At 36.5% G+C, this 23,144-nt stretch overlaps 1 protein-coding gene across 45 annotated transcripts in view; it reads right to left on the bottom strand.

The window, feature by feature from the left end:
* Nucleotides 1-23,144, bottom strand: part of MYBPC1 (myosin binding protein C1) — a 101,360-nt gene that overhangs the window by 55,457 nt on the left and 22,759 nt on the right. For 15 of the 45 annotated variants that reach the window (XM_086400978.1, XM_086400979.1, XM_086400988.1 and 12 more), the window contains 9 exons: nucleotides 22,348-22,389; nucleotides 21,505-21,546; nucleotides 13,250-13,288; nucleotides 12,691-12,726; nucleotides 10,928-11,038; nucleotides 8,219-8,367; nucleotides 7,763-7,880; nucleotides 6,476-6,527; nucleotides 4,343-4,399 (listed from right to left, as the gene is read on the bottom strand). In XM_086400978.1, coding sequence (XP_086257104.1) covers nucleotides 4,343-4,399; nucleotides 6,476-6,527; nucleotides 7,763-7,880; nucleotides 8,219-8,367; nucleotides 10,928-11,038; nucleotides 12,691-12,726; nucleotides 13,250-13,288; nucleotides 21,505-21,546; nucleotides 22,348-22,389 — 646 coding nt within the window. The remainder of the gene's footprint in view (nucleotides 1-4,342; nucleotides 4,400-6,475; nucleotides 6,528-7,762; nucleotides 7,881-8,218; nucleotides 8,368-10,927; nucleotides 11,039-12,690; nucleotides 12,727-13,249; nucleotides 13,289-21,504; nucleotides 21,547-22,347; nucleotides 22,390-23,144) is intronic. The other 30 variants (XM_086400994.1, XM_086400995.1, XM_086401009.1 and 27 more) reach the window with 5 other exon arrangements.

The raw sequence follows: 23,144 nt of genomic DNA, 5'->3' as shown, positions 1-23,144 counted from the left end.
CTTAAAGATTCAAGATGCAACTCTTCATTTCACTGAAATGGTAACCAGGCCCTTTAATGACATGGGGAAATTGAAAAGCTTAAGAAAAGTGTCCTGAAGTTGAAATATTAGTAATAATTTGTCTGGTCTACTATATCTATTGCCTAAAAGCAGTCTATGTTTCAAATTTAACATTTAAATATTTTGTAGGAAGTCCTGGAGAATTGCGATTAAAATGTGTATCTGTGTATATACATTTTTTTCTCCCTATGAGACTTTCCTCAATCCACTTTATTATTGCTCTATTTTTGTCATATTAGCCTGAATCCCCACATTGTAAAATTATCCCATTCTACATTTTGTTCCATTTGTATCTCAACCAAGAAGAATTACCCACGTATTTCAAATATCCTCTTGACATTGGTGAAAAGATTTAAAGATGTCAATGATAAAGACAGACTAAAAGAGCTAACAAGAGGCACAAATCAAACACTGAGAATACCCAGATGTATAGGTGAATGTTTACATGAGGAAGTCACTAAGTAATAAAGACCATTTTCAGCGTGATTTCTTGAGTCAGTTTTGTTGATAGATTCATAAAACTGATCATCCTCACCATTTTTTTCATTAACACCAAAATACATCCCACTCTACCACAACCTTAATCCTATCATGCTTTGTATACAAACACAAGTAACCTCTTGTCTCTTTCTTTCCTCTCCACTACTCAGTTGAACCCCAAATTGCAAGGAGATGGATGCCTCATTTTGTACTGGAATATGAGGTCAAGGCGCCCATCTGTAATATTTCCTTAACTCATTCAGAACACATCTTTACTTACCATGGTGGCTGCACATGACCATATCTGTATGGCTACATTAAATTTCAGCAGGGAGAAAAATCCAAATTTCTCTAGGCACTACTGATCCCTTTCCAAGAATTGGCATAGACCTATATAACATTTACAGTACTTCCATCTACATCAAAATTTCCATAACTTAACAATCCTAGTGAAATACAAAGCTGTTATAGAAAATTTTATGTAGAATAAAACTTTAAAGTATTTATATAGGTCAGGTCTCATAACAAGATACTGCCCAAAGACTAACTGTGATTTATCTAATGTCTATTTGGAATATGCTAACTTTGTTCAGGGCAGGGAGATATTTCGTTGTATAAAGATGTCGGTGGTAATGATATTTATTCTCATGAGGATTTTGCCACACACTCTTGGAGGAGTAGAAATGTTATTACCACATGTTATTACTATAGTGAAAACACATGCAATTCACAAATTAGTAGGAAAACACAATGATTTCCAAAGTTATACTGGTGGATTAGTATATAGTATATTAAATGAATATAGTCTTATGGTGACAACAATCTAATAATGAGTCAAAATCATAATTAGGGGATGTAAAGAAAATGAGAAGTAGAGACATGTTGACTGCTCAGTTTTTTCTAATAATTTTTTTCTTTAGTCATTTTGACTATTAATTAGATTTCTTTTACTCTGAAAACTACTGATAGAACTAGTGTGTTCTTTTTTCTTTCCTTTTCCTTTTAATCAGACTTGGCACTTAATAATCTGTTACATTTTTATTGATTGATTATGTGTGTGTATGTGTATTTTGTCACTTTACTAATGTCAACTTAAAGAAATTGCACAATGTGAGAGCTATGAATCAAGTTTTATTTGGGACAAAATGAGGACTGCAGCCTGGAAGACAGCACCTCAGATAGCTCTGAGAAACTGTTCCAGAGAGGCAGTGAGGAAGGTCAGTATGTATGTAATTTTGGTGAAGGGGGAATACACTTAATCAAGCACATATTTTTCTGGAAGATTTCTGCTAGTCTCATGAAGCTTTTGCTAGTTATGAGGAACAGTCATTATCAGGAATGATTTTAGTGCTTTCTAGATATGAGGAGATATGAGAACTGGGCTCACAAAATCAGCTCCTGAAAAATATCTGAATATAACTATCTGAAGACCTGTCCTTCCAGTTTTTCTTCCAAGCACAGAGTGCCTCATTTCTGCTCTCCACCCTGAACTCCTTTCAGGGAGTATTGAAAATCAGCACATAATTCAATCTTTATAGAGGAAGATGGCAAGTGCAAATTAAATAGTTGACACTAATGTAAGTTCTTCAAGGGAAAATGTCACATTTTGAGGGGAAGTGGATATTTATTTGACACCTGTATGAATCCGGTCTCTTACATTTAACTTAATTCTCACAATAATACTCAAGTAGTTTTTATTCTCTGCATTTACAGTTGTGGAAAGCAAGTCTCAGAGAGGACATATCACTTGAGCAAAGTCATGTCCAATAAATGGGAAAGCCCAGACTCAAATCCATGTTTTAACCACTACCTTTTTCTTCCCATGAATATGTATTTATATCTTTCCATGTACCAGGCGCTGGAAGGCATTGGATTTCTTTTCCTCACCTCAACTAATGTTATGGTCTACACAAAGAAAGCATTTAGCATTTTCCTGGTTGATTAAATGACTACAGAAAAAAACAACCCAAAACCTCTTGTCTTCCTAAAGTTTTAGCTTGTTATAAACATATAAGGTGCCAACTTCCCAGGCAGATTTAGGGTGATGTTTCTTATGTGGAGTCACAGGAAGTGTGCTGATTGAGAAAAGGGAACTTGTATGTAGGTCCCTGCCCTCCCTCAAGTTAGCTGTATGACTTGGGGTAAGTCATTCAACTTCTCTGGTCTTTGGTCTCTCACTTGGAGAACAGGAAGAGTGCAGCTCATTTAAGGTCACTTCATATTCTATTGCTTTAAAATACTTTGGGGGAATTAATAAATATTATTGAGACTAATGATTATTTGAAGTATCCAGAGAAGGAATGATGTTTCTGATACTGCCAAAGTCTATTGATTGGCGAATATTCATTTGGTTATTAATAAATGGCACCTGTTAATGTTTCTGTTCTCAGCCTAAATGTTTAGAGCTGGGGGTGAATGTTTCGTTCACAGGGGTTTGAATAAAGCCACCCAACTAAACTGAGAATGAACACAAGCCTATTTATTACCGTTTTTAATTTGTTTTGAAGCATATCTATACCTATGATTTTCAGTAGACATAGAAAGCAGTAAAAATAATAAGCAAACCTAGAAAACTAAATGAAGTCCCATATCAATATTATATATCATTAATTTAGAGTTGTAGTTTTACTGTTTATTCACAAATTTGGTACATAAACACAATCCTAGCAAAAGTAATTTTCTTTATGTTTCTTCTGTGCTATAGTAACTATCTATATATGTATATCTTTATATATAACATATATAATATAGTATATTTATGATTATGTATATGCATATATGGGCTTCCCAAGTGGTAAAGAATCCACCTGCCAATATAGGAGATGCAGGTTTGAGCCTTGGGTTGGGAAGATCCCCTAGAGAAGGAAATGGCGACCCACTCCACTCTTCTTGCCCGGGAAATCCCATGGACAGAGGAACCTGGTGGGCTACAGTCCATGGTGTCACACAGAGTTGGACATGACTGAGTGACTAAAAACAAAAAACAAATATGCATATATAGGGCAGAAATTCTATAAAATGGTTGTGTACTAAATATCCATAATGAAAATTTATAAATTTTATTGCCAGAGAGTACAAAGTTAAAAGAACATGACTGATAATACTAAACACTTATCTCCATTTCACTACTATTTTATCCCTTCAAAAAATGCAAATTTGGGGCATTTTAAATATCTCTGAAATAAGAATGTACCTTATAATCAGCAGTATGTCACAATAAGCTATTTGGACAATTTTTTTCATTGCTTAGTGGTTTATAATACAGCTATATATTAGCATGGTGTCTTAGATTTGATGAAATACAGTAAATCATCAATACTATGTTAAAGTAGGTGTGTATATATATATATATATGTATATATATATACACACACACATAAATATATACATTTGCTGAGACGTCTACCAAAATTTTGAAATTGACTTTTCAGTCAAATATCAAAAGCAGGAGAATGGAGGCTTTATTTATTCAATCATGATGAGGGATCATGATTGAAATAATCGAAATCATGAGAGAAATAAGAAGTTTTCAGGCATTTAAGTCTTCTGTCTCAGTTTTCAAATTTCCTCATCCCCTACTAAGAAAATATGTGAAGACTCATGAAACATTTAAAAAGAAAGTAAAAGCATCAGCTAAAATATTTAGCAGATTAGTACGCAGTTGTTTCACTGTCGCTTAGTCAACGCTATTATAATATTTCATAAGCAAAACACATTTTAAGAACTTTAAACTTGACTTCTCTGAGTGGATATCTAAAAGATTTCCAGGCCAAAGCACCTCACTCCATCAGTGGGTTCTCACCTACGTTTCAGGAGACCACTAAAATCAAGTTCCCCTGCATCGTCTTGACCTTCTCCACTGTCATTAACAAAAGAAAAGCAAATCTGGGTTTAATGCTGAGACACATATACAACAGTTCCCCCAAACACTCTACGTATAATGTATATGCAATGTTGTACTAGCACACAAATCATGGGACTAAATCAACACAGTTTCTTTTCACACAAGTGACATTTTAAATTTTGGAGGATGTACTTGTGGAAAAGTAAACACAAGGAACTTGTGTTACTCTACAATTTCAGAAGACACATTTTTGTAGATTGCATATGTAAAACTGCTTGGATTTGTGTTAAAACAGAGTAACACAAATGCACTTAAGCCAAACAACACAAAGTACTTTGTTTTTGCAAGTTAGGGGCTCTGGGAACATCAGTGTGTAAAAAGCAAAGGACTTTTGCTGATCTCTGTTACTAAAGTCATACAGAGATTGGCTTGGAAGATGAAGTGGACTAGAGTCAAATATATAAGTACAAAGCTTATATTCAAAGGTAACCTCTTTGTGTCCATCAATAGATGAATCAGGTAATGTGATACCAACGTAACATAAAAACGGAGCTAGTGCAGAGCTTTTTAAAAGATGCATTCCTTTCTCTTGAAAGGGAAAGTATTATAAGCTTTTCATTTTCTTGTTAATATTTATACAATTTAAAATGTGTTTTCCAAAAGTTTGTCTTGGAATTGTTGAGCCCTTTCCTAGGAGTTTTTAAAAGTGTTTTCCTGTGGAGAAATGCATCTTACTTTAGGCATGCAGCCACCTTCATGATTTCATATAAACTCTAAATAGGAGCTATGAGCTGACATTTAAATGGTGCTACATAGTTACTTACATGTTTAATTTTTTAATGAAGATTTTGTTTCCTGCACTTTACAAATGTTAGTTATGGTTTCTAAGAAAAGAGTCTGCGGGTTTAAAAACAGCGTGTATAACACGTGAGTTATCAGAATCGAATTCAAATAATGTGTCCTCAAAATTTCTTTAAAGCAGGTATTTGGAAAGGCCTATTGACATAAACACATTTCTATTCTCTTAAAGCCCAAAACTAAGTAGATGACATCTTTCTCTCTTAAAAGAGACATAAGTAGGATGAACCTAGTGTGAGATCTATGCGTTTGCTAACCACGGGGTGAAGGGAAGGTAAGAGATTTTGAAAGTTATGACTTTAAAATATACAATGGACTGATCAGGACATACCACATATCTTTTAAGAGTAATTACAATGTTCATTACTTCATAATTTAGACAGAAATTTTGCCTTTTGTGAACAAGGCTAAATCATTGCTTTATACTAGTTTGGGATGACTTTCCTTACTCAACAAAATTGTTATTTGGATTCAGTCTTAGGAAGAACAAAACATTTCCTCTCATTAATGAATTTTTATTTTGGAAGAATTCTAGATAAGTAAGAAGTACAGAGAAAAAAATAATACCAGGAAGAGACTAGTCACATTTCTCACAGACTAAAAAATTTTTTTCATTTTTCTTCTTTGACTTTATGATTTTTGGGCCTTGGTGGTTGCAAAATAAATCAGGTAAGTATCTATATTTTGCCTTTCTACATGTTCCTTATTCCAGCAGACTCAATGGTCTTTCATTTAGGATAATCCCATACTTAAATTGTGCTAACTTTAGTAAGGAGCTACTTAATTGTAGTTTTCTGGGCATATAGTTTAATAGCTCTGTATGTGATTCCTAAATAAAAAGCAATGTAAGTTTTCTGACATTACTTAACTGATGCTATATGAGATGTGTATTGGTATATATCTTTCTGGGCCATTTGGCAGAAAATAATGCAATTCAGGAAGAAGCCACATATGAATAGAAAGAAAATGTCTTTCTAAGGCAACTGTGAGACCTATAAAATGAGTGCTTCACTATATTAAGAATATTCTAAAAAATTATCAGCATATACACAATATGGCATTAAGCCTATGGCATCTCTAGAAAACTAACTTCTGAATATTCGGTATGTTTGACTATAGTGAAAAGACTTGATCTTCTTTAAAATATAGAGTGTGGAGGAAGGGAACATGTATTTGAAAATCCTTTACTTTCATGTTTTACAAAAGATACCTAGATCCCTCTTTTGAAGTTACCTTCTCTTGAAAGCAGATCTGATGTCAATGTTTGGAGTAGTCCCAGTAGATTCTTTGAAAGGAAAGAAGACAATAAAATAAACACCCATTAAGAACCCAGTTTTGTGTTCAGTTCCTCTCCAGGCTGTGGGGATTCTTCAGAGGGAAGGAATCAGGTGAAGGGGGTCGGGGAGGGGTGGCTCTCCTCCTGGGGGCTGAGCTGCTGAGACAGCAGAGCTTATCTTCCCTCCCGCACAGTCAGTGATGGGACTTTAGGAGTTCCCCTATCCTGTTGTCATTCCACCTGTGTGCCCAGTAGAATCGTCCAAGGAGCTTAAAAAAATATCAGCGTCTTCATCTCCCTGCTGAAAATTTTGATTCACCAGATTGAGGATGGGCACCCAGAAATCAGTATTCTTAGAAAGCCCCTTAGGTGATTCTCAGATGCCTGGCCAGGTGAAGAAGCAGTGCTCAGGACCAGAGTCCCACTTAATACTGAAATCTCGACAGCAACTCAACCCATGGTCATTCATCCTCTTGACGTTTCTCAGACTAGGACTCTCACAGCCGTCTGTGGTGTCTATATGGCTTTAAGAAAGAGCTAGTGCTAATGTGAATGCAAAATTCACCTTCTCATAATTTCCACCTTTTGATTCTAATCTGGCTTTCCCTCTTTCTGTGTCAGCCCTTCTGTGATTTATTACAATTAATCATAAATGCTGGACCTTCTTCACCTACACATTCAAGGTGAATGGACCATGGTTCCTGGATTCTTCATCCTCCCAGTTACCCTACTCCAGGAGGGATCCCAGTGGTTTTACAGTGCCTATGACCAAAGGCATGACCCCCAAACATGGAACAAGTAACATGTTACAGAGAGCAGTAGCACTTCCTAAACCTAGATCCTACAACATTTGTAATGCTCTGGTTTTAAATTGCATCAGCTTTGTCTAAAAATACAAAGCTATGTCACACTTTTGATTTGTTACCAAGTCAACTTTCCCTTTGTTTACTTATTGAAGTATTGCTTTTTTCCCCGAATCTACATATATACCTTTAATTTATTCTTATCAAATTCACTCTTGGCAGTACGCAGAACATATAGATGAAGAATGTCCATATCTGACATTAGTCCTTATAAGAGAAAATTCTCCCTTCTACCTGGGTTTCCTGACATCCTTGTCCCAGGGAACTTTATTTTCAAAATCTCATACTAATACATGACCTTATTCTCCTCTATCTTCTCACACCCCATTAAAAAATAAATAAATAAACATCACAGTTATCCAGACTAGAAGCCTCTCTTACCAAGTACTTCAAGATCGAATGAACAGCTGTCAAACTTATCCTTATAGGTGACCTCACATCTGTAGTTTCCTGCGTAGTTTTCTTTGGCTTTGATGATCTGCATCTCGAATGTGTACACCTGCAATGAAATGCATCCGAACACATTTCAGTCCTACCCTGCTGGCAGAAAAAAAGACGCGACATTGCAGTCATTCCCCCAATTCCACATCATTGGCTTAAAGATGTGTCTGCATCTGGGGATTCTGGTACAATGTTCTCAATACAGGAGGGGTCAGCGCAGTGCTCTGAAGCCCCTGGGCATAGCAGGGCCACCACACTGGAGTATAAACACTGGGAATGGTAACTCCAGTGGATTTTCTGGAACTGACATCCCTCAAAGCTGAACCTGAAATGGCCTCTGATGCACGCAGAGGAATGAACCAGTCAAGTCCCTGCAGCAGGAGCTCAGGGTCATACCCGGCTATGCCTTTCGAAGGTTTCCTTCAGCTGGAGGTGCTTTCCAGCTTTGCTGGCCAGGTCCATCCATTTCCCTTTGAACCATTTGACAGTGGGCTTTCTGAGAAGATCTTCGGCCTTGACTTTGGCTATAAAGGTGATATTTTCACCTAGGAAAAAAACACAGGCAATTCAGACTGTGGTTTAAAAATTGCCATTTGGGGCCCCCCAGGTGGTGCTAGTGGTAAAGAGCCTGCCTGCCAATGCAGAAGACAAAGGAGATGTAGATTTGATCCCTGGGTCAGGAAGATCCCTGGAGGAGGGCATGGCAACCCACTCCAGTGTTCTTGTCTGCAGAATTCCATGGACAGAAGAGCTTGGTGGGCTACAGTCCATGGAGTCGCAAAGAGTCGGACACAACTTGAAGCAACTTAGCATGCACAAAAGGAGTTAGACAGGGCTACTATGATGTGACTGGCACAGTTGGAATTGAACAATGGAAGGGCCCTGACTTTTTTTATGAGCACCCTGGTTTCTAGGATACTCTAACTGCTTCTGCTTTTGAGGTTTATGGAGCAGAAAAGGAACAAAGGGGAAATTAGTGGAAATAATTTTTATTTGGAATCCAAGCACATGTAATGTGTATAAAACAATCTATTCAGGCATACCTCATTTTATTGCACTTTGCTTTATTTTACTTCAAATTTATCGTTTTTTTTTTTTAAAGCAATTGAAAGTTTGTGGCACCCCTGCATCGAGCAAGTCATTTTTCCAATAGCATTTGCTCACTTCATGTTTCTGTATCACATTTTGGCAATATTTCAAACCTTTTCATTATTGTTATGTTTGTTATGGTGATCTGTGATCAGTAATCTTTGATGTTAGTATTACAAAAAGATTATGACTCATGGAAGGTTCAGATAATGGCTAGCATTTTTTAGCAATAAAGCATTTTTAACGAAGGTAAGTACATTGTTTTTTTAAAACATAACACTCAGTTCAGTTGAGTCATTCAGTTGTGTCCAACTGTTTGTGACCCCATGGACTGACTGCAGTACATCAGGTTTCCCTGTCCATCACCAACTCCCAGAGCTTACTTAAACTCTTGTCCATTGAGTTGGTGATGCCATCCAACCCTGCAACCAACTGTCTATTGCATACTTAATAGACTATAGTGTAAACATAACTTTCATATGCACTGGGAGAAAAAAATTTCTTGGGACTTGTTTTATAATGATATTTGCTTTATTGTGGTGGTCTAAAACCAAATCCACAATATCTCTATGAGTATGCATAAATATGAAAAAATGAAAGAAAAAATGATAAAATACAAACATACCATATATTATATATATATGCATATATATAGATATATGGATTTTTTTCCATCCTTTTTATTGAGCAAGATGATGTTAATACTGGAGTTATAAGAATATGACTAAATGAAGCTGATCTTTTTGAAGTAAAGTCTCCTATCTCTTTGTATTGACCCATTAGACCTAAAGGACATCAAAATTCTAGCCCAGTGGCCAGTCCAGCATTTTCATGTCTTCCAGAAACACAAGGAGAACAAGCATTTCTATTCATATACAGTGTGCTTCTATATTCCAGACTTAAAAGAAGTAATTTTAGACTGTAGTCAGCTGTGTGTTCATTTGCAAAACATTTGGTGTCAAAGACTAGTTTTGATCATAATATATTCCTTATGAAAATTCATTTAGTTAAAATTCCTGGACCCCCTGGTCACTCTCTGGCTTACCACTTTGTTTGTTTCCTTCATGGCATTTGTGATGGCTTTTGTGATGATTTGTTTGTTTAATTTCTTCTTGTTTGCTCATCCCATTAAGTCTGTAAATTCTGAATGCTCACATATTTTACTCAGTGTTTAGCATAATGTCTAAAACAGGAGGTATATAGTCAATATTTTTTAATGAATATCTCCAGAATTAAACCATCTGTCTGATCAGCTTCCTCTGAGACATTGCAACTCTTGATCCAGCATGTGTGCAGATTTATAATCATTTTATGGAATGAGCTGTGTTGTAATGACAGCAAACATCAGCTCACCAACTTTCACGGTTTCACCTTGAGGCTTCCGCTTGAAGATATGCCAGGGACTATTCAGAGTACTTCATGGGTAGTATTATCTCCATTTTACAGATGAGGAAACTGATTTGAACCTACCCTGGCAAGGGTCCAGGCACTCAACACTCTGTGCTACAGATTATTGAAATGATAGCTGTCATTCAGTAGAATATTTTTCAACCATAAAAAGGAATAAAACACTGATTCATGCCATAACTTGGATAGACCTTGAAAACATTATGCTAAGTGAAAGAAACCAGACACAAAAGGTCCCATCTTATTGTGTGATTCCACTTATATTAAATATCCAGAATAGGGACATTCATAGAGACAAAGAGATTATTGGTTGCCAGGGTTAGGGGAGGGAGAAAGAGGGATAAAGCTGGACAGGATACAAGGTTTCTTTTTGGGGAGTGTGTGTACTCAGTTGTGTCCAACTCTTTGTGACCCTAAGGACTGTAAGCCCACCAGCTTCCTCTGTCCATGGAATTTTGGGGTGATGAATGTATTTTGGTGCTTGGTTATACAGTTGAGTGTACTAATAGCTACTGATCACTCACTTTAAAATGCTTAATTTTATGTTTTTTGAATTTCATCTTTATCTAAAAAAAAAAAAAAGACCAGGATTTAATGCTTGGAACTCACCAACTTTCACAGTTCCGCCTTGAGGCTTTTCCACGAACAGGATGGACAGCTGACTGTTGGCATTCTGCTTGTCCTGTTCCTCCCCAGCTGGTGATTCACCAATAGACCATTCTAATGAGCAGAAAGGAGGAAAAGGATCATTTCAGGGACAGGTTCTTTTTAGGCAGACTTACCTGGGTTTGGTTTTCTTGTCAGCACAGAAGCTTCTCTTTGTCTAATTAGCCTGGATAAATATAACATCATTCTTTCCATCCACCTCCCCACAGCCATCAGTAGAGACTGAGCTATTCCCATTCTTAAAGGGCTATTTTTTCCAGGTGGAATCTAATTTCTAGGAATAGCAAAACTTCTCAGAAAGGTTGTTACTCTTTCCTGGCAGCCAAGTTTCCTTTGTTTCCCAATTCTGCCTATCCCCGAACTGATAAATACCCGTGGGAAGGCTATGAAAGCAGAGCCTTAGTGTTTTTCTAGGTGACAGGCTATAAAGCCTTGTCTAAACAACAGCTGAGTTGGAAAAGACTAACGGGATGGATCAGTTTACAGGTCAAGTGGGAAAGGTCAGACTGCCAAGCCTGGCCTCATATGTCTAGACTCTTCACTGCTGTGTGATTAGATAATTCCATGATGGTTGTATGATGTGGCCTTAGTTTGACAATTAAGTAACAGATCGTGACCTGCAGGCACAGGTTTCAAGAACTCTAGGATCATCCTGAAAGAGAGAGGGAAAAACTAGAAAAACAGAAAGAGAAATAATCTCTTTGAGGCTTTCCCATGAAGACAGACAATCTGGAAATGAAGCTTATTTTGCATTTTCTAGTTTGCACTCCAGGTGCTTAGGAGGTATCAATCAGCTGTCCAATGAGGAGAGCAGGAGAGAGAACTGTAGAAAGTTCTTCTGTCTCTGAGAGCTGAATGAAAGGAAATTCAGTTTCAGCCACTAATAACTGGAAAAAAAAGTGCATGGGTTGCCAACACTCAACCTGTTAATGTATCTTGAAAAGGAGGAAATGTAGATTTAGTTATTTTAGTTCCCATATGTCAATCATGCTTAGTATTCCTATCCAGAGACCATCATTCTCACAGTGAAGTTAAGCGATGTCACGCGATTGTACAATTTTTAAAAATACCCAAGTTGATGTTAAAATTTTATGTTGTGTATATTTGTAATAGTGCAGTGTGGCCATTAATATTTGAAATGTGAGGACTTGGATTTTCTGTTTTACTCATTTCTATCTCAGAAAGGGTCTGCAAAAATGCCCCACCCACAAAGAGGTCCATAGCAGAATCAGTCCACACTCAAACACATTTGTTGGATAAATGAAAGAATAAATAACCATCCAGAATTGTGGCTACAGCAGGTTACATTTGGCAGTATTCTTTTTAAGTGTATGCAAATTTCTATAAAAATAGGAATTATTATTTAATGTCAATACATCCCAGGAATGGTGATTTTAAAAGTCTCTTCGTCTCTATGTCTTTGCCAAATGTTAAAATGATAGTGATAATGAAACAAAGGAACCTGTAGTGTATGTGGCCAGATTTCTGAATTCATGTGTGCGTGTGTGTGTGTGTGTATCATGCAAAATTAATTGTTTCTTAATGCATTAGTTTTCTAGTCGGAGGAATGTAATAAAAGATTGCTATAAAAGCTACAAAGTGAATAAAACCAAGATTAGAATCAAATACCGCTTCAGGAAGTGAGGCCATTAGTGATTACTATATTAGGATGAGGTCGAGACACCTTGCTTCCGGTGTGTGCTCACCTGAATCTTTTCTTTCCAGAGCCCGACTACCCAAACCTGAAAGGAAAGTGTGATTTGGATGACACAAGGGGGAGGGGAGAAAACGGAATGCTGGCTTTAACCTTCTCAGATCCCCCAAATCCTGTCTCTTTCAATGATGGGGAGAAAAGACACTACAAGTTGGTCTGGATGGAAAACCAGTAGAGCTTCAACTTTGAAAACATCTATAAAAGGTATGTGTCCTATTTAAAAAATAAGAATAAAGTTTTACACATCCACATATCTAAAGAATAAGGGAAAAGAGTATACAGCTGGAGATGAAACACATTTTTTGCCCCTAAAATTTATATCCAAGAGTTACTATTTTTATTTATTTCACAAAGAAGGCCTCTTTTTAAAAAGTTTCTGATGTTAAAAAAAAAATTGCCATTAAAGCCAACGTTTTCCCTCTTTGGTGCTGGCAAGAAGGGGGTACCCTGTTCTGGGTTTAGTCTCAGCGAGCAACTCTATCAACCCATCACCTTTACTGTCGATCAATAATGCATTGCAAAGTGGGGAAGGGAGTTGGAATCATCCTAACCTGGAGGCAGGCCACCAGGAGGGGAGGCGTCCTCTTCATCTGAAATAAGAAAGAGGAGTCAAAAGTCAAGGAGAAAAGAACTTCATCCTGAGTATCCTGAGAAAAGAGGAATCTGCAAAAGAAGCAGAGAAACTACACAAAACACTCAACTGATGAGTAAGCCTTAGAGGACTTGGCACCTGAAAGATTAAACTGTAGGCAAAAGAGAAAAATAAACAAATGTAAAAGAGTGAGAGATTTGGATAATCTCAATGAAAGTAGCTTTAAAATTGGTATTCTATGCAAACTTTTTGTGTACTTGTAAATTAGAAACAAAATTAATGCAAATAATCTAACCGATGAAATCAACAATGGAGGTGCATTTTGAGTTCTTATTTCGTAGCGAAAGTCAGTGACAGCATCACTCATATACCACATTCATTTGAACACAGACATAAAATCATATATGTTTTTATATAGTTTGATAACTCAATGCCCTCAGAAAGCCTTATAATTAATTCTCCTTCTATATTTAGGAAACAAAAGTCAACAATAACTAGTATGTATCAGTTCGTTATACTAAGTTCACCAGTAGTTATTTTAGGAATTTTATCTATCTTTTCCCAAGATTATATTGGTGTTGGACAATATAATCTGAAAAATATTTACCAATTTGTAAACTATTTATGAATTCTTTATATATATTTATAAGATATTGGATTGGGCAAAAAATTTCTTTGTTTTTTTTCTGTAACATCTTACAGAAAAACACGATTCATTTTTTTTGCCAATCCAATATTTACCCATTTAAAAAATTCAAAATATCCCTTGTAGTATTTGTACAAAGACACTGAATATTCCCTTTTCTAAAATGTCTGAATTTCAAAGTGTCTTACATTTTAGATGGTTAAATAGGTATTTGGTGTTTATCTAAACTTCTGCTCCTTTCCTCCCAAAGCATTAAGACTAGTGTTAGTGTAAATATTAATAATCTTCGTACTTAAAATACTAGAATAATTGTGGGCTTCAAAATACGAACTTAAATGACTATATAAAATAGGGTACAGAAAACAAACACATGAGACTGTTGATTTAAAAAGTGCTTTAAAAAGTCCTGACAAGAAGTAAAATAGCACAGGTACAACATATTAGTATATTTACAACATATATTATTTACTAGTCTGAAATTTCTTAAACTGTCAACCAAAGATGTATTTTATTACTTTTTTTTTTAACAAAATAACTAATGCAATGTATAGAAAACCTTAATGTCATATCTTCAGAACCCAAAAGGTGATTCACTGGGTACTGTGGGATTGAAGATTCTTCAGAGGAAGATCTCTTTGGTCAAAGAAGCTTGGGAAACACTAGGATAAATAAAGTTTCATGTTTGTGTTTTACAGTGTTGTTTGTATGCAGTTACTGAAAGGTATCTCAGTTTTCGGTGCTCATGAGGATGGAGATCAGAAATGATACAGTATTAGCATTTCCCAAACTTAGTTCATGCTTGAATCCTTTTCTCCTGGAATATCCATTTACTTTCCACAAACTCTTTGCATTTGGGGAAGTCTAGGTATTTCTGCAAGTTTGAGCAAGCTCCAGGAGTTGGTGATGGACTGGGAAGCCTGGCGTGCTACAGTCCATAGGGTCACAAAGAGTCAGACATGACTGAGCAACTGAACTGAACTGAGGTATTTCTGAGCTCTTAGGGTAATTCTGCATTTTAGAAAACTTATATAATTAAAATTTTACATAACCAAAAATAAAACGCCTTGCAATGTCTCTATATCATTTGCCATACATTTAACTCAATATGTAGTATTTTATTCGTGTAACCTATTTGAAGGCCTTTATTTACTAAAATACATAAAGAATCTTGATTTAAAGTCCTGTAAAAAATCTTAAAAATGAAGTTTTAAAGCGCAACCAAATCCTAGAAAGCAGCTTCCTTTATTATATACTAACTAGGAAATAGAACTATTTTGAGTGAAATGAACACCGCATTTTATACAGGTGTGGTTGCTGTTTGTTTACTTTGTACACAGTGCCTGTTGAACCCTAATGAACCCTGGAGTTAATTGTTTAGAATGCAAGTGATTGGGAAAAGAGGTCACACTTTCATAAAACTAAAATGAAAAGAGAAGCCACATTTGAAGCAAAAATTTGATGGGTGAGTAGTTTCAAAGTCCACTAAATTATAAGACTATTTGAGGAACTGCTGCTGCTACTGCTGCTAAGTCGCTTCAGTCGTGTCTGACTCTGTGCGACCCCATAGACGGCAGCCCGCCAGGCTCCCCTGTCCCTGGGATTCTCCAGGCAAGAACACTGGAGTGGGTTGCCATTTCCTTCTCCAATGCAGGAAAGTGAAAAGTGAAAGGGAAGTCGCTCAGTCATGTCCGACTCTTTGCGACCCCATGGACTGCAGCCCACCAGGCTCCTCCATCCATGGGATTTTCCAGGCAAGAGTGCTGGAGTGGGGTGCCATTGCCTTCTCCATTTGAGGAACATGTACAATTATTTTAGACTATTAAGGGACCACACAGAAAGCATCACAGCCTTTCACTGCTGTGGCCTGGATTTAACCTGTGGTCAGGAAACTGAGATCCTGCAAGCCATGTGGCATGGTCAAAATAAATAAAGCAGAACCCAAAGCTGCTGTTCTGTGACAACCTAGAGACGTAGGTTGGGGAGGGTGGTGAGAGGGAGGGCATATGGGTATGCCTTTGGCTGATTCATGTCGAAGTATGGCAGAAACCATCACAGCATTGTAAAGTAATTATCCTCCGATTAAAAATGAGATGGAATTTTAAAATAAATAAATAAAACTAAAATGTTGACATTAAAAAAAAAATAGAGTAGTTTTGTTCCTGTCATCTTTTAGATTGGGAAATAAAATTAAGATGTTGGGATTCTGACCTGAACTCCTTAAAAAAAATTGCCTGGTTGAATTTTTCCTTATGTACCATAGAAAAACAGGTTCTACTGCTTGGAGGAAAATTGAACATCCAACTCTTTGGGGCTCTGCCTAATCCAACATCACACATATGAAAGGTGTGGCATTATACAAAGATCATTTGCAAACAAAAAATGCAAAATATGTCATATTTTCTTATTTCTATTTAAAAGCAACTACAATGGTGATGAAAATTAAACATCTGTTTTTGGCTAAAGATATGGCCTATGTGACATCACAAACTGAAAGCAACAGAACTATCTTCCTGAGCTACATAGAAGAGAAATTTACCAAAATTGAATTTTATGTGTCTTTAAGTTATGGGAAAACAGCATTTGTAAAATCATAAAAATAATTCTTTCAACATTGAAGTTCCTGATGAAGAACACCTGGAAAATGGAGAAAGAACCCATATTACAAGCCTGGAATTTTCAGGGGGTCCATATGAAAAATCTGGAAAGGGAGAGAGAGAACCCCAGAGATGTAGAAGGTGTCCATTCCTATAATTCTTCAAGCTCTCTTGGGCATAAAATAACTCCTACCTATGTTTAACTTAAATTGCCTTTTTAAAATTAATTTTTAAAGTATACATACTTAGGACAATTGTTGATATTTTAGAATATATACAGTTAAAATGTACTGTAAACAAACCTCAATTAAATACAGGTATAATACTTTGTTTCATACAGATGAATTTATGAATTCCTCAAGCAGGATAGTCAGTTGTAGTAAATATTGGCATATGTCACCAAAATAACAACAGCAGCAACAACAATCAATATGGAAGGCAATAACAAAAACAGCTAACATTAATTCATCATGTTTTGAGACATTTGATTAACTTATGGTATTTTCTGAAAGAGACACATGTCTTCACACTTTGGTGTTTCTGAAATCAGGATTCACTGTACTATAAATGCATTTATTTAATGAGTTTCCCCCCAAATCTATTAAATCAATGTTTCATCTTATAATGGCTGTGTTTTAAAATGTTGAAGTATAGTCATTAACTTTTAACAAAATTCATTATAAATAAATCATGTAGTTAGAATATACAGACCAAGACAATGTTATTGCAGATGTAAATGGACCTAAATGGAGGAAAAAATCATTTCATTTAAGAAATCATAGCATTTAGGAGAAATTTTCTGGAACTTCTACTGATTCACTTCCTCATCTTACAACCACATTCACGCTAAAAGAAAGACTCTTCATCTCAAGTTATGAGACAGTAAACACACACAGGGTTCATTTGTGATGGTTTGTGGTAATGTTAATGAAAATGCCTGGGGAAAAAAAAGTTTTCATTTCTGTTGCAGCAATAACCAAGGGCAGTTTTTTCTCTGGAAGAAAAATAAAGAGTGGCATTAACGACCCCAGCTGGGCTTACCAAAAAATATACTGGCTGTAAAATGGTAAGTCTCAAAATTAAAAAGTATATATCAGAACTTAGGCATTAGGATGAGTACTGATCTGCAAGCTGATCTCTGATTCTAACGCTACTGATAGATGCGGAACCACTCATAGAACCAGACTTGAAATGCCCCACAGTGCTAATCGTTTCGGCACAGAAGAGACTCAGTCTCATTAGACTAAGTTCACACATATGATGTTGATTGATCAAAAGAAAAAAAAAAAAGTATGACCGCACTTGCACACCCACATTATCCTCCACCCATGGCTCTCCATCACAGTTGTCTGCTTCCAAAGTTGAAATCTACTGTCCTCTACTAATGGTATTCTCCTCTCAAGTGAAAGTGTGAGTTGCTTGGTTGTATCTGACTCTGTGACCCCAGGTTGCATGGACCCCATGCAATCCCATGTAGCCCACCAAGCTCCTCTGTCCATTGAATTCTCCAGGCAAGAATACTGGAGTGGGTAGCAATTCCCTTCTCCAAGGGATCTTCTCTGCCCAGAGATCAAACCTGGGTCTCCCACATTGCAGGGCAGATTCTTTACCATCTGAGCCACCAAGGAAGCCCACTTTTCCTTCTAAAGCCCCTAAAATTGGCTCTAAGAGAGCAAGACCCAGTTCCTAGACCTGCCCCTGGCACATAGCCAATACTCAGTGGATATTTGAGATGAATAAATGAATATTGGAATAGAAGACAGATCTCTGGCCCCACTGAGGATATAGATACTATACTTAGCTTTCCACTGGTTTGCTACCTGTGATTATTTCGGAAGAATTCTAAGCCACAGCAGCATTATTCTTTCAAAGACATTATCTTCCAGTACGATCACTCTGAAAGGTATATCTAAATTCCAATGTTGCTGTTTGGTTAAACCCATTTCTTTATTGTCATCTTGATTGTTTCAATTCCAAGACAGTGGGCACTATTAGGGAACAGGATATCTAGATAGGCAAGTCCAGGGGCAAACAAGCAAATATAAACAAATAATAAACCACTTCCTGAGAAATCAGCTGTTTACCAGAGACTCCGTAGATGTGAAAAGTTGGCACATCTAGTCACAAACACTACCGGTAAGATTGATATCAGAATCAAACAACATTCTGCGACTACAAAAAAAGAAAAATTCAGAACATCGCCAGGTTGTCTCAGAATGATGCAGTCAATCTGGAAAAGATATTAAGATGGCGTTGCTATGGATGTTGTTCTCTTTTTAAAAATTAGATTAACATCATCAGAGAGAGCCATGATTAATGACATGCCCTCTATGACTCTGTTTCTATAAATGAAGGTCAAGTTAAGCCCAGAATGTATGTCATGTATGTGGTATAAAGGGAGATTGATGGCTATTTGTTCTCTCTTTGTCCTGATGGAACTACAATCAATCTAATGAATGTTCTTAATAGCGAGCATCTTAGAGCTATTAACTGAATATACTTCAACTAATTAGATAGTACACTAAAGTGCAAGAAATGTTCTAATCCAGATGTGACCATTTCCAGTAATGTTAAATGGGCTGATCTTATATCATCCATGTGGTCTTAGGATGAGCATACATAATACAAGCACTGGCATCCCATTCCAAACCTTACTAAGAGCATGCATGGGATGGATGTTCATCCTCCTGCCCAGCAAATGGAAATTAAAATCTATCTAGATTACCATTGTCTGTATGCTCAGCAGCTAAGTCAGCACGGAAATTCAATTGATCATTCATTCTACAGGTATTTATTAGGAGATCGCCATATGCAGCTCTCTGCCAGATGCTGGAAGAAATGAGATGAGAGGTCCAAAGAGGTGTTAAGACTTGGTGCCTGACCATCACAAAGCTTACAGCCTGTTAGGAAAAGGAGTGAACAATTAATACAAGATTAAGTGGAGAAAAGGGTGATTTAATGACACACACAATCAGTCCAGGAAAAATCAGGAGAAAGGAGAGGAAGTGAAAGTAAGTTAGGATGGTCATGGGAAAAAGTAGCACCTGCCTTGAATGGTTAGAAACAATTAGATGGACTGAGGGTTGGGGGAGGGTGAAGGACAGGGATTCTAGTGTAAACTGGAAGGCAGGTCTGTTGCACTTGTCAGTCTTGCTCATGTTCATGCAAGAATTCTTTCTCAGCCAGGGCTATATATGTAGCAATGATTATTGTGTCTACTTTTCACTTGAGTATTTTCTTTGAAATTTCCCTGTCCTTGATGAAAGTAAGGAATAGTTGAAGGGGATTGGATATTTAGAAATAACTTCCACCACCTACCTTCTTTATTTAGGGATGTCACTTTCTATCCTAAATCGATTTGCTTTCTAGGCATGGAGAGCAAACACATACATGGCAGTTTATGTTCCTGAGCATGTGACTGCATGTGGCCATGACCTTGTTTAACTTCTGCAAATGTCAGAAAAAAAATGTTACTAATTTCAAAATGCCCTTCTTGGTCATAATGACCTTGCTCTTTCATCATATTATGTTCTGCATAAAGAGCTTTTTGGATTGGTAGACTGGTTGGTTGGTTGATTTTAACTTAAAGGTAGGCATTTTCTCATTTAAACATACAAATATAATATGGCTTTTCAGATTAAGGGTCAGGCACAGGCTTTGTTAAAACTTTGACAGTTTGCCTTCTGGGATTACATCATCTGCTCTGTTGGTTAAGCCTTATAGCCTGGTCCAAGCACCTTTCCAAATCTGGAAACAGAGGTGTACACCATCAGCCTTGTAAAGAATAATGTTATAATAACTTCAGCCAGGATGTCCAAACCTCCTTGAACCCATCTCATGGAAGGTGTTCTAGGAGTTTGCACTCTCTGCATTCCATAAGCAAATAACCTTCAGACTGGTCCATGTGGCCGGGATTAGCATTCATGTTTCTATCCATGGAAGCCACTGAAGGTCAAGGACAAAGTGAGTGTACTAACATTAGGTATTCATTTATGAAAGCTGTAAATTCAAGTTAGCTGAAAAAAAGTGGTCCAAGTTACTGAAAGAAAGAAAAAAAAAGTATTTTACTAATGTATAGAAGATAAAAATATCATAGGAATTCGTTAATAAAATTTAAGATAATAAGAACAAACAGAAGGGGTTTCCAGAAAAAAAGAGAAATAATGGATTATTCCAGAATTTAAAATATGTTTTTCATTGCACAAATATCAAATAAAATTTTTAAATGATGATACGGATATACAAAGCAAAATTGTCATCTACCTCAGTGGAAACTTTCTTCTATAGGAGACTAATGCCCCTTGACTTGAGACAAATGGTCAGGAATGACAACGACTTCCTCCATGGGGAAACAAAGGAATTAGTATTTCATGGATCCATGAAAAAGTATATGATAAAGATTATTCATTTTCTAAAACTAGACTATCCCCATATAAAGTGAGACTAGAATAATAGTACAGAAATGAATGCTTCCAATTCAAAAAGGAGTAACATGATGTTCACTTAAACTTGTATTATCCCTCTATGGGATATCTGTGGGATTCTAGTTTTCAAAATTACTAGTGAAACCTGGAACAGTTTACACACTAACATGAAAACATTCAATTAAAAAAAATCTGGGTAATCAAGAAAGCTTTCCAAATAGGTGTAATCCCAAGAAGACCAGACATCTCTTTTCCTTCACATGCACATGGGAACTTGGGAACTACTAATAAATTTGCTGGCATCCCAGCAAGTTCTTGTGATAGTATCATTGCTGCTTTTCTTTTGAAAATGTGATGAAAACTGATCAAAGCACCATTTGTTGTTAATGTTGATTAGGTTGTGCAGGTAAAATGCCAAGGAAGAACTCTAAACCACACTGATGAAACATACTGCAGAGAAATTTTGGGGGCCTCCATGGTAATCATTGCTGAGCTCTTTCTGCTTCTAGCTTTGTTGAATTCAGCATCACTCTCCCTCCCTCTGACTCACCTTTTCCTGGTGAAGTTCCGGCCTCCTTTTCTTTATTTGGTTCTGTGTGGAAAGTACAAGCACACTTTAAAAAATACGTTAAAGAGAGTATTTTATTGTGTGATAAGCAACAGGGTAGAGGTGGGGAGAGAAGAATTAAGGACAACAGAATAGAGCATAAATGATGCTATGTAATCCTTTAATATGCTATACATGAATTGAAAATTGGGGAATTATAGAATCACATATCAACTTAATTAAAGCAGCTAATAAACCTGATCATCTTGGGGAAAAAGTGTTCACAAAATCATGCAAAACAGATTTTGCTAAAATAGCTTAGCTATGCTGGGGCCATATTATAACGTACTGGTTTGATAATAGTATAAAGTTTGATGACTTCATTTTGACTTCAACAAGAGACAGACTTTTAAGAAAGTTTGAAGTCCAATAGTTTGGACCTCAGATACTATTAAAAAGTCAGGGATAAAATCTGCAATTGTACAGTGGTTTCAAAGAAAATATTTGGGTGCCTGTATTAATCTTCCTGGTTGAGTTGAGTGGCAATAAATACAATGCAAGAGCAAGAACATCAGATTGTATCAGTTGAGACCCTCTGGTTTGTATCTCTCCATTTAGAATGATATGAGTCTAGAATCCTGCAGTGTCTGACTTGTGGTGTATGTAAGAAAAGAATTATTTCAAACATGAATTCTCTCTCTCTCTCTTTAAAAACTGATGAATAGACATCTGAATCATAGCTAACTAATAAGGACACATTCTATGGGGCCCCCTGGTAATCATGACCAAACTCTTTCTGCTTCTAACTTTGTTGAATTCAGCCTCACTCTCCCTCCTCCAACTCACCTTTTGCTGGTGCAGTTCCAGCCTCTTTCTCTTTATTTGGTTCTGTGTGGAAAGTACAAGCACATTTTTAAAAGTATCTTAAAGAAAGCATTTCATTTCATGAGGTGGAGGTGGGGAGAGAAGAATTAATGATAACAGAATGGAGCATGAATGATGCTATGCACTCCTTTAATATGCTATACATGAATTGAAAATTGGGAAATTATAGAACCACATATAAACTCAATTAAAGCAGCTAATAAATCTGATCATTTTGGGGAAAAAGTATACATAGAATCATGCAAAACAGATTTTGCTAAAATAGCTTAACTATGCTGGGATCATATTATAACATACTGCCTTGAAAGTAGTATAAAGCTTGATCACTTCATTTTAGACTTTTAAATAAAGCTTGAAGTCCAATAGTTTGGATTTCCAGATAATATTAAAAAGTCAGGAATAAAATCTGCAATTGCACAGTGGTTTCAAAGAGAATATTTGGGTGCCCGTATTAATCTTCTCGGTTGAGCTGAGTGGCAATAAATACAATGCAAGAGCAAGAACATCAGTTTGTATCAGTTGAGAACCTCTGGTTTGTATCTCTCCATTTAGAATCATATGAGTCTAGAATCCTGCAGTGTCTGACTTGTGGCATATGTAAGAAAAGAATTGTTTCAACCATGAATTCTCTCTCTCTCTCTCTTTAAAAACTGATGAATAGACATCTGAATCATAGCTAACTAATAAGGACACATTCTATGGGGCCCCCTGGTAATCATGACCAAACTCTTTCTGCTTCTAACTTTGTTGAATTCAGT

This window comes from Bos grunniens, chromosome 5 (genome assembly GCF_055505025.1).
Source record: "Bos grunniens cultivar Pamir isolate PY7600 chromosome 5, Bosgru_T2T1.0, whole genome shotgun sequence".
Taxonomy (NCBI): domain Eukaryota; kingdom Metazoa; phylum Chordata; class Mammalia; order Artiodactyla; family Bovidae; genus Bos; species Bos grunniens.
The sequence above is the reverse complement of the archived record's forward strand: the minus strand, read 5'-3'. Positions and strand labels throughout refer to the sequence as shown.